Raw genomic sequence first — 13,183 nt, forward strand, 5'->3', positions numbered from 1 at the left:
GCTAGAGTATTTGTGGAAATGGAAGAGGAAAATGATGAGATATAGCTGGAGAAATGCCTAAATAATATGCAGGATTCTGTAAAGCAACAGAAAGCCTCTGAACTAAAGGACTGACAGCCATATTTGCATTTGAAAGACTATTAGAAAATGGATTTTAAGGACTGAACTAGAGAACACTTCGGAAGTTGTTGTAATTAAATTGAGTTATCAATGCCAAGTAACCACTACCTGTAGCATTTTAAGCACTTTAATACATACTATGTATTTTTAGAACTTTGTTTTTGGTGATTCAAATACACATTTCACATTTGAGTCTTCATAAAATGAGAAAAACAAACAAAACCCTGATGATCATACCAGTATTCTTCTTCTGGGATTTTATCCAAGGGTGGATTCAGGCAGTAGATATGATAGGCCATATTACATTCATCGCAAAGAAGCTGCATGTTCGGTTCACGTTTCTCACCACATTTATGACAAGAACACATATGACATTTCTTATCGGGGTCTCCACCACACAGGTCACATTCAGGGTCATTTTTCCCTGTTAAGAACAAAATTATAGCAACCCTTATCTTAAAATAATTTTCACACTTATTAGTCTCATAAGGGAAAAAAAAAATCCATGAAAATAGCATATAGCTTTTTTTGTTTAAATAAGAAGGAACCAAAAGCAATAACCAAGTGAGAAAATTAAAGAATAAATGACTAAGCCTTACCCCAGGTTTATTAAATTAGAATTTCAGGGATGGAGCTCAGGTTTACACCAGTGAAAAATCTAATGGCAGTAAATGCAAATATATACTTTTCCCTCAAACGCAGTATTATAATAGACATACCTCTCTCTCTCTCCTGAGTTTCCCAAATGTGCATCGTGATATCCTATGGTGCCCTAAGTTCACAACACTGCACGTGGGTATCTTAAAATTTCAAGGGAAATATAATTTGTTGAACAATGGTACTTAGTAAATGGAATTCGTTTCGATTTCTTTGGCTTTTGCGATGCCATGAAAACATTACTGAGACATTAATGGTTCAATGAAATAGGGAAGATTGAGAAACTGCACAAGACCTTAGAAAAATGCCCTTACACTCTTTCCACTTAAAGAGTATAAATTAACACTTTGGGTCTTTACTCCTATTAGAGTAGCAAAAGTTAATATTTAGCATTGATAAGGATATAGAGATAATGGCATACTGACGGTGAGAATGCAAATGGATAACCATTTGAAAGACTGACAACTGTCAGAAAAATGTAGGTTCTTTTATTGAAAGATATTTTTTCTTCCTGTTGCTACACTGAAAATAAATTTGTGTGGTCTATAGTTTTAAGAATCCTTCCAAGCTATTCACTGGTCAGTAAATAACAAAGTTCCATCATGTACATCAAAAGAAGTCAAAGTTTTTTAAAACTCCATACTTAAAAACTTTCCATCTGCGAATGAAAGAGGATGGGCTCCAGGCTTCTCAATCTTGAAGATTTCTTCTGCAAATATTACCCTGCAGTCATTTAATGTTCCTTCTGAACCTCTGTTTCAAAAAGAAAGAAAAGTTAATTAACTTCTATAGTAAAATCTACATAATGTCAAACACTAATTAGAAGTCAGTTTGGAAACTCATTGAATTTTACCCACTTACAAACTGAGATTACATCTATGCCAATCTTAATTTTTGTAACATAGGGTCTCACTATGTAATCAGGCTGACCTTTAACTAACAATCCTTCAGCTTCAGCCTCTCAAGCACTAGGATTACAGGCATTTGCCACCATACCTAGATATCATTTCTAATAGTAGGTAGAGTTAAAAAAATTAGTTAACATTCAAAGTTAGGTATAGTTTTATGGTATCATCAGAAAAGAAAATGCACAGGCTTCATTTCTTAAATTATCTGGCAACAAACAGCCAGATAACCTAAGATATTTAGCCTCAAGACTACATAAAATGGTACCCTGTCTATTAAAATGAAAGAGTTAAACATATTTCCAATAAATATAGAGAACTTCTAGGCCAAAAAAAGATGACCATTTCTTAAAACCAAACTCTTGCTGGACATGGCAAAGCACACCAGTAACCCTAGCACTCTGGGAGGCTGAATCAGCAAGAGAGTGCGAATTTGAGTTCAGCTTGGGCAACTTAGCAAGGACATATCAAAATTTAGAAAAGAACTAGGGTATAGCTCAGTGGAAAGGCCCTGGATTCAATTCCCAGTGCAAAGGGCACACGGTGTGTGAGGTGAGAGGGATGGGGAAAGGGAGAGGGAGGGGGACATTCAAATACAAAGCCATATCTGATACTCTCAACTTACATCTATTTGCAAATATTTAACTTTTCTACCATGACTGGACTTGTATATTTGTCCTTAAGGTGTGAGCTTTTGTTTTACATTTTGAAGGTACATTATTAGATGTGCAGATTACACTATTTTATGAAATGTCTCTTCATCTCTAGTAACATACCACGTATCATTTTTATTGTCTAGTGGACTTTTCCCCTACCATTTCTTTTAAAACTTTTAATGTCAAATACACAGAAATAAAGAGTACTACATAAACGGATAGTTTAACCAACTATAAGGTGCACATCCTTTGAGATCAGAAGCCATGACGGAAAACAGATCAACTACCTCAGAAGCCCCTGACATGCCCCTCACAAAGACAACTTCTTTGTAAACTCCCAAAAGTCAAGTTTAGCTTACTTTTCTTCTGTAATCACCAGTCTACCTCCATAAGCATAGGGAATAGTTTTGCCTGTTTTCAAAGGCTCTATCTATACATTCCTACACCATTTCTTTCTTCCTTGCAATGTGCTGAGGAATTCCAACCATTAGTGCAGGTTTCTTTAGTCTTAAGGTAGTTGCATTTGCAAAGTGTAATTAAAACAGCTTTTTTTGGTCATCTGTATTTCCTGTACAATTGGCAAGTACATACTAACATTTTTTTGTACAAATTTAAGACCAATGGATGGAGATATATATTACACCCACTGGTCTAAATTATTAGTCATTATATACTATACTTTCTTCTTTATGTCCCTCAATTAGCCTGCTGGGGATCAAACACAGGGCCTTCAGAATTGAGCTACACCTCTGCCCCGAGTCCTAGTTCTAACTGCAGAAATATTATAAACAAACGTTTATCACCACCTTTATATCAAATTCTCTTTACTCATCTTGGTTGCCCAAAGCTAGTCATCTCAGGAAAGAGTCATGAAAACAGTATCTCAGTTTTTTATACCTTAATAATGCTTCATCAAATATACCCTTTATAACAGAGACTAGATTGGCTAAACTTAAAATCTTTGGCTCACCTTTTGACTAATGCTTATCTCTTTCTGGATGGTTCCTTATCTGGAACGATGTTTTCTTGTTCCCTACTTTTTCTCTCTTCTAACTTTGTAGGGCATTTGATATCAATCTTTTCCTTTTGCTCACTTTTAAAACAAACTTCCTGAACTCTTCAGACTGTGATTTTACTTAGCGTTTTTTGGAAATTTATATCCACAGAGCTCCTTTTAAGAGTTCAAAATTTTGTCAGCTAAAATCTAACCTGATAGAAAGCAGATCAGTGCTCCCTGGGGCCAGTGAGGTGGTGAGAATGATTATAAGTGGAGCCTGTGAAAACTTCTGGGGATGATGAAAATGTTCTTAAATACAATGCTGGTATAGATGTATATATTTCTCAACGTTTGCTAGATTTCACACTTAAAATAAGTTCATATAGTCTAACCTCACTATCTACAGTGGATTAGTCACAGGATACCCTCTTCCTCTTATGAAAATGCTCAAATCCCTTATATAAAAATATTAAGTCTTTATTTACATATAACCTATATACATCCTCCCAATATTTGTACGTTTAGATTTATAAAACTTAATACATTACAAATGTTATGTAAATTTTTGTTATTCTGTATTAGGGAGTAGGCAAAGTTCTACATTTTTGGTACTGAACTTGTTTAAAAACAATTTTTATTCATAGTTGGCCTTCATTACTATAAATTATGCCTTGAAATGATTTTTTATAAGACACCATTCTATTTTCTGAGGTCTTATTTTCTGTTTTTAACTGGACGTTTGTCTCTCAATCCGGATTCTGCTCATACCGGTTTCTTCTCAATATGAGGCTTTGGAACAGACCTTTAGCTGACTACAATTTATAGGGCTCTAGTTCCATCAGAACTTAATGAAAACGGTTTCTACTAATGCAATTTGAGATGTATACTCTTATTTTCTGCTGTGTTAATCATCTATTGCTGCATTAGAAAAGAATCAAAACCTAGTAGCCTACATTAAACTTACCTTGGTTTCTGTGGGTCAGAGTTTAGCTTAATAGTTCTGATTAAGATCTTTTACGAGATTGCAGTCAAGCTCCTGGCCAGAGTTCTGGCTTATGTGAAAGCCCAACTTGGGGAGCATCAACAGGCAACCTGGATAGCCTCATGGAACATAACTGACTTCCTCCAAAGAAAGGGACCCAAGATTAACCGAAACAGATGGTATCTTTTTATAACCAAACCTCAAGGTGGTATCTTCCACTTCTGCTATATTCTACTTATAAAATATTGGCAGAACTACACAAGTGTACTAGAAAGCAGAAATCATTGGGGATTATCTTAAAAGAGAGCTATCTTAACTCCTGGTTTCTTATCTTGGAGTCCTTGCGCCCATTATATGTTCTGCAGCTACTTTCTCTTCTTTTTTTTTTGTTTTTTTTTGGTACCAGGGATCAAATTCAGGTCCTTGCACTTGCGCAATAGGCGGCGAAACCCCTGAACTAAATCCCCAGCCCCACTTTCTCTTCCTTTTACACAGCCAGTGATACCACAGGTCTGGAAGCTTTCTGTTGCTTCCAGCTATTTTGGAATTTGTGGGGGATGTCATATCACACTGTTTGTTGTAGATGTTGCCCATGAGTTTTGGGATTAGATATCTTAGTTGCTTTGTGTTTTTATACAGGCACTGGAGAATAAGTCCATACTGCTGTCAACTTCCTAGAATCCCAATTATCCTTCTCTTTTCACCTTGTGTAACTACTTACTTGTTTGTTTTTTAAAACAGGATATAAGGATAAAAGACAGGATGATTTCAGGCTGGCTTTGAAATCATGGTGATCTTCAGTCTCCCAAGTAGTGGGATTAACAAGCATGGGCCACCACACCAGGCTCGTGAATTTAAGTATCCTTTTGCATAAACTATTTTGGGGTCTTTGTTATAATCTAGTTGGTTCATCTTTGTCTTTAAAATATTTAATTCATATACAGTGAATATAATAGCTGTTGTATCTACTAATATTTTACTAAATGTTTTCTATTTTATCTAACATTTTTACTATATATTTTCTATTTTATCTGTTTTAGTCTTACTGCCTTCTTTGGATTCATATATTATCCCAATCTCACTAATAATCTGTTAATAAATCCTTCAAGTTTTGGTGGTTACACAGACTAGACTGTGCAAACTAATCATAACAATCTAAGTGTTAACTTTACTCTGCAATGATATGGCAGAATTTACCAATGCCATCTTTTGCATTATTATTTGTGCTATTTTCTACATGATTTAAATTTCACTATTATTTTTGTGAATGTTCTGTTTATACTTAGCCATGTATTCACCCTTCCCCTGGATCTTAATTCTTTCCTGAATTTCCAAGTTCTTATCTAGGATTTCCTTCCTTCTGCACAAAAAACTTGCTTTAGCTATTTCTTTTAGTGTGGAGCTATTGGTGATGAATTCTCTCAGGCTTTGTCTGACAATACATTTTGGCTTCAGGTGAACAATATTTTTATTAGAAACACTGAGTTGTAAAATTTCGTGTTTTTACATGCCATTCCACTGTCTTCTAGTTTAATTGTTTCCAGTGAAAACAATCATCTTCCCTTTGTTTTTTATCATTAGTTTTCATTCATCTGTGATATACTACCATGTGTTTGCATTATATTTATTCTACTTAGAGTTTACAGAACTTCTCTGGTATGGACTCATATTTTATCAGTTTTATGAAATTCTGTATATATTTCTACAAATTATTTTTCCCCTACTCTCTTACATTTAATCATACATTTCACCAAGGCCCATGTGTCTAATACTCTCTTCCATCCTTTGTTATTTTTCTATGTTTCACTTGGAATAGTTTTTATGGAGTTGCCTTCCACCCTACCAGGCCTATCTTTTGTGAAAACTTATCTGCTGTTAAATCAATATAATTTGGTCCTGGTGTCTTAACATACTTTTGAGATCTCAATTTTCCATTATGGTTATTTTATAAATTCCAATTTTTAGTTGAAACTCACCATGTATCTTTTTCAGCATATTAGTTAAAGTACCTCTTTGACAAGTTGATTTATGGAGGTCATCTATAAGTCCATTTCTATGGTTGTTTTTCTCTCTTTTCAGATGATGTGTCCATGTCATTGATATAATACAATTTTGAGCTCCTCAATAGATGCATAAAAAACAGGAGCTTCAAAAATTATCTAATACAAAGAAAGTTCACCCTTTCTTCTCCTGGGGGATACTGTGGTGGTTTAACATTTCATCAACTATGCTGAGTTGAGGCTGGTTTATAACCTTGGTAAGATTTAGGCTATTTGCCACAGTCAACCAGTTCTCAAACTTAGAGGTCAAGTTCTGTGAAGCCACTCCATCCATGATTCAAAATGTAATGTTTGCCATCTAAGACTACCAAAAATTCCACTCTGATTTTTACTTACAAATTCAGCCTTCTGCCTGCAGAAAGCCAGTATTTGGTCAAAGTTCCAAGACGAAAACAGGCTGTATCCTTGAAACCTTCCAAGTATCTGCAAAGAGCTCTGCTGGTTTCTGCTCCCACTTGCTGTGTTTTACACTAGATCTGGGCTTAGCAAACTCCCGAGGGAAAAAAACCCCTGCAAAACCATTAGCCTTCTTAAGTCTTTCCTCCTCTAGAGTCCTAGCCACAAAGTTCTTCTTGATGCTCGGCCTATTCAAAGAGGTAACTATTTGATCTGGCCATTCTGGGGTTTTAGATAACACTGCTGACATACTACTAGCTGTCCCACCCTACCTAGAAGCAGAAGCATTTTACATCTGTAAGTGATCAATAAATGTCACAAAGACCATTAATTTCGAAAATAAAAATTGCCATTTCACTTATTTTATTAAAGGTTCACCACAAACATAGCCTCCACACAACCAACCAATCCACAGTAAACTCAACTCATTTCTTCAGAAACTTTATTTCAGCCAGGCATCATGGTGCACACCTGTAATTTGAGTAAACAAAATTGACAAACCTTTAGCCAATCTTATCAGAAAAAGGAAAGAAAAGGCCCAAACCCATGCAATTAGGAAGGAAAACGGTCAAATTACAACAGACCCAGCAGAAATGCACAGGATCATCAATACCTACTTCCAGAACCTATACGCCAATAAGATGGAAAACACAGAAGAAATGGACAGATTCCTAGGTACGTATGAATTAACAAAGTTGAAGGAAAAAGACCTAAAGATTCTAAACAACCCAATATCAATCAATGAAATTGAAATTGTAATTAAAAGCTTACCAACTAAGAAAAGCCCAGGTCCTAATGGCTTCACCGCTGACTTCTACAAGACATTTAGAGATGAACTACTGCCACTACTGTTTAAACTCTTCAATGAAATTGAAAGGGAAGCAATATTCCTGAATTCATTCCTAGAAGCAAGATCACCTTGATCCCCAAAGCAGAGAAAGACCCAGCCAAAAAATAGAACTATCGACCAAATTCACTAATGAACATGGATGCAAAAATCCTGAATAAGATACTGGCAAACAGAATGCAGAAGATCATCAAGAAGATCATACACCCTGATCAAGTGGGATTCATCCCAGGGATGCAGAGATGGTTTAACATATGCAAATCAATGTAATACACTGTATCAATAGAGCCAAGGACAAAAACCATATGATCATCTCAATAGATGAAGAAAAAGCATTCCAAAAAATCCAACACATATTTATGATAAAAACCCTACAAAAAACTGAAACAGATGGTCTCTACCTCAATCTGATAAAAGCCATCTATGAAAAACCAACAGCCAATATCATACTAAATGGTCAAAAACTGAAATCCTTCACACTCAAATCAGGAACAAGAGACAAGGATGTCCACTATCACCACTCCTGTTCAATATAGTTTTGTAAACATTAGCCATGGCAATTAGACAAGAGAAAGAAATAAAAGGAATAAAGATAGGTAATGAAGAAGTCAAATTGTCATTATTTGCAGATGACATGATACTCTATATAGAAGAAACCAAGAACTCCACCAAAAGTCTTCTAGACTTAACCAAATTCAGTCAAATAGCTGGACACAAGGTCAACACACAAAAATCAATAGCTTTCCTCTACACGAACAACAGACTCACTGAGAGAGAAATAGGGCAAATAATTCCTTTCACAATAGCATCCAAAAAACTGAAATACCTAGGAATCAACCTAATGAAAGAAATCAAAGACCTCTTCTCTGAAAACTATAGCACTCTGAAAAGAGAGATTGAAGATAACAGAAAATGGAAAGACACCCCTTGCTCCTGGGAAGAATCAACATAGTGAAAATGGCCATACTTCCAAAACTACTATATAGATTCTATGCAATCCCAATTGAAATCCCAGCAGCATATTTCATGGACCTTGAGAAAAATAATCCAAAAATTCATTTGGACCATTAAGAGACCCAGAATAACGAAAGCAATTCAGGCAAGAGAGATGGTGGGGGTATCACAACCCCCAACTTGAAACTATACTACAAAACAACTGTGATAAAAACAGCATGGTACTGGCAAAGAAACAGACTTGAGGACCAGTGGAACAGATTAGAAGATGCAGAAACAACCCCAGACACAGTCAGCCACCTCATTTTCAACAAAGGAGTCAAACACCATCACTGGAGGAAAGATAGCTTCTTTAATACACGATGCTGGAAAAATTGGGTTTCAACTTGCTAAAGATTAAAACTAGACCTATGTCTCTCACCAAGCACTATACTAAAATTGAAATGGATTAAAGATCTAAATATTAAAAGAGAAATGCTGAAGTGGCTGAAACAGAGGTTAGGTAGAACTCTTGAAAACACCGGTGTAGGAAAAGATTTTCTGAACAAAACCTCAGTTGCCCATGAACTAGCACAAACAATGAACAAGTGGGATCTCTTATTAAAAAGCTTCTGCACAGCAAGAGAAACCATCAACAGTGTGAAGAGACAACCCACAATGTGAGAAAAAATTTTCACCAGCGGTTCCTCAGACAAAGGTCTACTATCTAGAATCTATAAAGAACTTTTAAAAATCAGACTTCCAAAATTTAAATACCCAATCCAAAAATGGGCATCTGAAATGAATAGACATTTCTCAGACAAAGAAGTAGAAACAGGGCCGGGGATTTAGCTCATTGGTTTCACTGCCTGCTTTGCAAGCAGAAGGACCCAGTTCAATCCCCGAAAGTAGAAACACCAGACCACCAGACCACTGTACTGGGTAAGTTGGAGTCATCTTCACCTCCCATCAGGACCGGGAATATCTTCAGGGGAAGGGCAGCTGGAACCTACAATACAACTTCACAGAGTTCAACCCTACAGGAGGACAGGGAGCTCAACTTGGTACTTGAAGCCAGAAATCTGCCTGAATCTCACGGGTCTGCGACTAGCTTGCTGAGACTCATTGACTTATATCTGCACACTGCAACCCACATTGTCTATTGTGACAGTAGAGACATGCCCTGAAAGAGGCCCTTCATCTTTATGGTTATTTTTTATTCCCAAAATTAGTTTTATTATTTTGGTTTTTTTCTCTTTTCTTTTGCTCCTCTTATCTTTAATTTTTTTTCCCTACTCTTTGCAAATATTTGTTTTTCTGTACTTTCTTTTCTCTTTCCTTTCTCTCTCTCTTACACTCACTCTCTTACTCTCCCACATTGTTCAATCTTCCCTTTTTGTCCCTGTTTAGGTCCTCATTCAGAGTTCTTTATTTTCCTATTATACTCTTTTTTCCTTCTCACCTGTGTCCTCTGACCACACTAACCTTCCCCTATCCTTCTTCCCATCCATCCCTCAGTCCCCAACCCCTTCTAACTCCCCATCCCAAAGGGTAAAGTTGTTATATTGAAGAGTTTATTCATTATATGTTGGGTTGGTCCTTGATCTTGATTTAATTCACACAGCTAAAGGTGATAGATTAATAACTACCACAAAATGTCATTTTCAAAGATGTACTTGATGCAATGGTGTTGCTGATTGTATCACTTGGGCTAAGGTGTTGGTATTGATCTAGTCAATGAACCTTCCTAGTATAAGGAAAATGAGATAGCCTTAGAGTCACTAGAGACTCAAAACTTAAAGACCAGCTATATGTGGAAGACACCTCTGGGAAGCAATCATTCCATAAGGGTTCTAATTACAAGCAACAAAGATAACTACAATAAGCAATTTCAAACTATCAACCCAGGACTTAAACCAAGGACAGTACCAAAAACAAAAATGAGAAGACATTTAAGCAAGGCACAATCTCAGACTTCTACCCCACCAAGGGTAAATCCTGGGGGAAATGAGATGGAAAAGTCCCATAACCAACCACCTGGATACCCTGAACTGATAGCACAGGAAGTAACAAAACAGATGCATGAGGCTCTAGAAAAATTCAAAGCAGAAATAATCTCCCAGATATCCGCAGAGATGGTGAGGAGAGTGAAAGACATGATTCGAGGATCTAGAACAGAAACAGATAAAAAATATAGATGAGCTCAGAAACATGCTGGAAGCCATGAATACCCAGCATAAGAAAGAAATGGAAACCATGATCGCCCAACATAAGAAAGAAATGGAATCCATGAAACAGATTCAAACAGATATTCAGGAGATCAAAAACTCCACTAACAGTATCCACAGTAGACTAAGGGAATCTGAAGATAGAATATCAGATATAGAAGACAGGATCGCAATTAGAGACCATGAAAATAGAGATTTCTTAAAAATAGTAAGGGACCACGAGAAATCAATCCAACAACTGCTAGACGATACAAAGAAGAATAACATAGGACTGATAGGAGTCCATGAAAAAACAGGAGAAAGCACAATTGACATAAAAAAACTGTTCACAGAAGTAATAGTGGAAAACTTCCCAGACAGAGGTAGAGAATTGGACATACAGATAAGTGAGGCATATAGAACTCCAACTAGCCATGATAAAAAAAAAAAAATCTACATCTAGACATATAATAGTCAAGATCCCAGAAACCCAACAGAAAAACAAAACCCTACAAGCAGAGAAAAGAAACAAATCACTTACAAAGGAAAGCCCATCAGAATCACAGCAGACTTCTCAACACAAGTCCTCAAATCAAGGAGAGCCTGGAGTCAAGTATTTCAAGCCCTAAAAGAAAATAACTTCCAACCTAGACTGTTGTATCCTGCAAAATTATCTTTCAAAATTGATGGGGAAATTAGATACTTCCACGACAAAGAACACCTGAGAAATTTCATGAACACCAAACCAGCACTACAAGCAATTCTAAACAATATCCTAGAAAAAAAGCAATGAAGATCACAACTCCATGAAGCCCAAAAGAGGGAAGCCACCAGGCACGGTAAGACACTGAAGGGAAAGGAGGAAAAAATAAGAAATAAAAGAGCCAACAAAAGTAAAACATCATGACAAGGACAAATCAATATCTATCAATTATAACCATCAATGTTAATGGCCTCAATTCACCAATCAAAAGAAATAGACTGAATGGATTAAAAAGGAAAATGCAACAATACGCTGTATACAAGAAACACACCTAACTCAAAAAGAAACTCACAGACTGAAAGTAAAAGGATGGAAGACAGTTCTCCATCACCACAGGAACCCAAAAGAAAGCAGGGGTAGCAATCTTATTTGCAGACAAAGTAGATTTCAAACCAAAACTAATTAAGAGAGACAAAGATGGTTACTACATCCTTGTGAAGGGAACAATCCAAGAGGAAGAGATGACAATCCTAAATATATATGCACCAAATACGAATGCCCGCAACTATACAAAACAAATATTAATAGACATGAAAAACCAAAGAAAGTTCTGAAATGTTTTTCTTAAAATATAAGCTTCAATCCCTAGTACCACAAAATAAGACAAAGCACAAGCTTTATTCAGTACCTCATAAGGTTCTTTTTCCTTATCTAAGGAGTCAGCAATTTTTTATATGAAAGGTCAGACAGTAAGTGGTTTAAGCTCTGCAGGCCAGATGGTGTCAGCTGCAGTTGTTCAACACAAAACCAGCCACAAATAATACATAAATCAGTGGGCATTGCTGGGTTCTAATACAATTTTATTTTCAAAAATAGGCAACTAGTGCACTGTAGTTTACCTACCCTTATTTGTATTTTTAGTTATAAGCACTATGCTTGCTCCCAGATTTGTTACTGTGTCACTAATCCAGTTAACAACTTGATAATATTAATTTTAGCCATTTTCATTATATAAAGGAAAACAATCATTCTAAAATCTTCAATGTTCAATACAACAAATCCAGTAAGAATTCATTCAATAATGAATGAGTGCACAAAAATGGATAGAGAGGGCCAGGGATTTAGGCTCAGTGGTTCTAGCACCTGCCTCACAAATGAAAGGTCCCGAGTTCGATCCCCGTACCAAAAAAAAAGAAAAAAAATGGATAGAGAATGTTTAAATATTATTTATAATAAAAACCTAAAATGTTTAGTACAGATTTTCATTTTTTAAAAGTTAGTGATTATTCAGCTAACTATTCAGAAAAAAACAGAGATTGTGATAATGACCTAGTAACTGTAAAATTTCCTTCTACTTTACCAGTAGAGGGAATCATCTGAGTGCGTGACTACATATACATAAAATTTTTATATAAGATATTATATGAATATGTAAATATTGGAAAACGATTTGGCAGGGATGCTGGGGATTGAACCCAGGGGCTATCTACCACTGGGCTACATTCATTTATCTACTGGAGATATGGTCTTGCTAAAGTTGTTCAGGCAGGACTCAAATTTGCAACCTTCCTGCCTCAGCCTCCCTCAATGTAGGGACTAAAGGTGTGTGCCACCATGTTTGGCCTGAAGAATATTTCTTTTGGTACTGGGAATCAAACTAGGGACTTTGAGCTTCCAAGGCAGATGGCCTAACCAATGAGCTAAATCCCTGGCCCTGAAG

At 36.2% G+C, this 13,183-nt stretch overlaps 1 protein-coding gene across 6 annotated transcripts in view; it reads right to left on the reverse strand.

Annotated features, from left to right (window-relative positions):
- Uhrf2 (ubiquitin like with PHD and ring finger domains 2) overlaps window positions 1-13,183 on the reverse strand; it is an 89,331-nt gene that overhangs the window by 34,711 nt on the left and 41,437 nt on the right. For all 6 annotated transcript variants that reach the window (XM_087183469.1, XM_004838262.3, XM_021252808.2 and 3 more), the window contains 2 exons: window positions 1,421-1,530; window positions 358-544 (listed from right to left, as the gene is read on the reverse strand). In XM_087183469.1, the coding sequence (XP_087039595.1) occupies window positions 358-544; window positions 1,421-1,530 (297 nt within the window). The remainder of the gene's footprint in view (window positions 1-357; window positions 545-1,420; window positions 1,531-13,183) is intronic.

Source organism: Heterocephalus glaber, unplaced genomic scaffold (genome assembly GCF_053883595.1).
Source record: "Heterocephalus glaber isolate CG9 unplaced genomic scaffold, H.glaber_assembly_v1.0 deba00001481, whole genome shotgun sequence".
Classification (NCBI taxonomy): Eukaryota; Metazoa; Chordata; class Mammalia; order Rodentia; family Bathyergidae; genus Heterocephalus; species Heterocephalus glaber.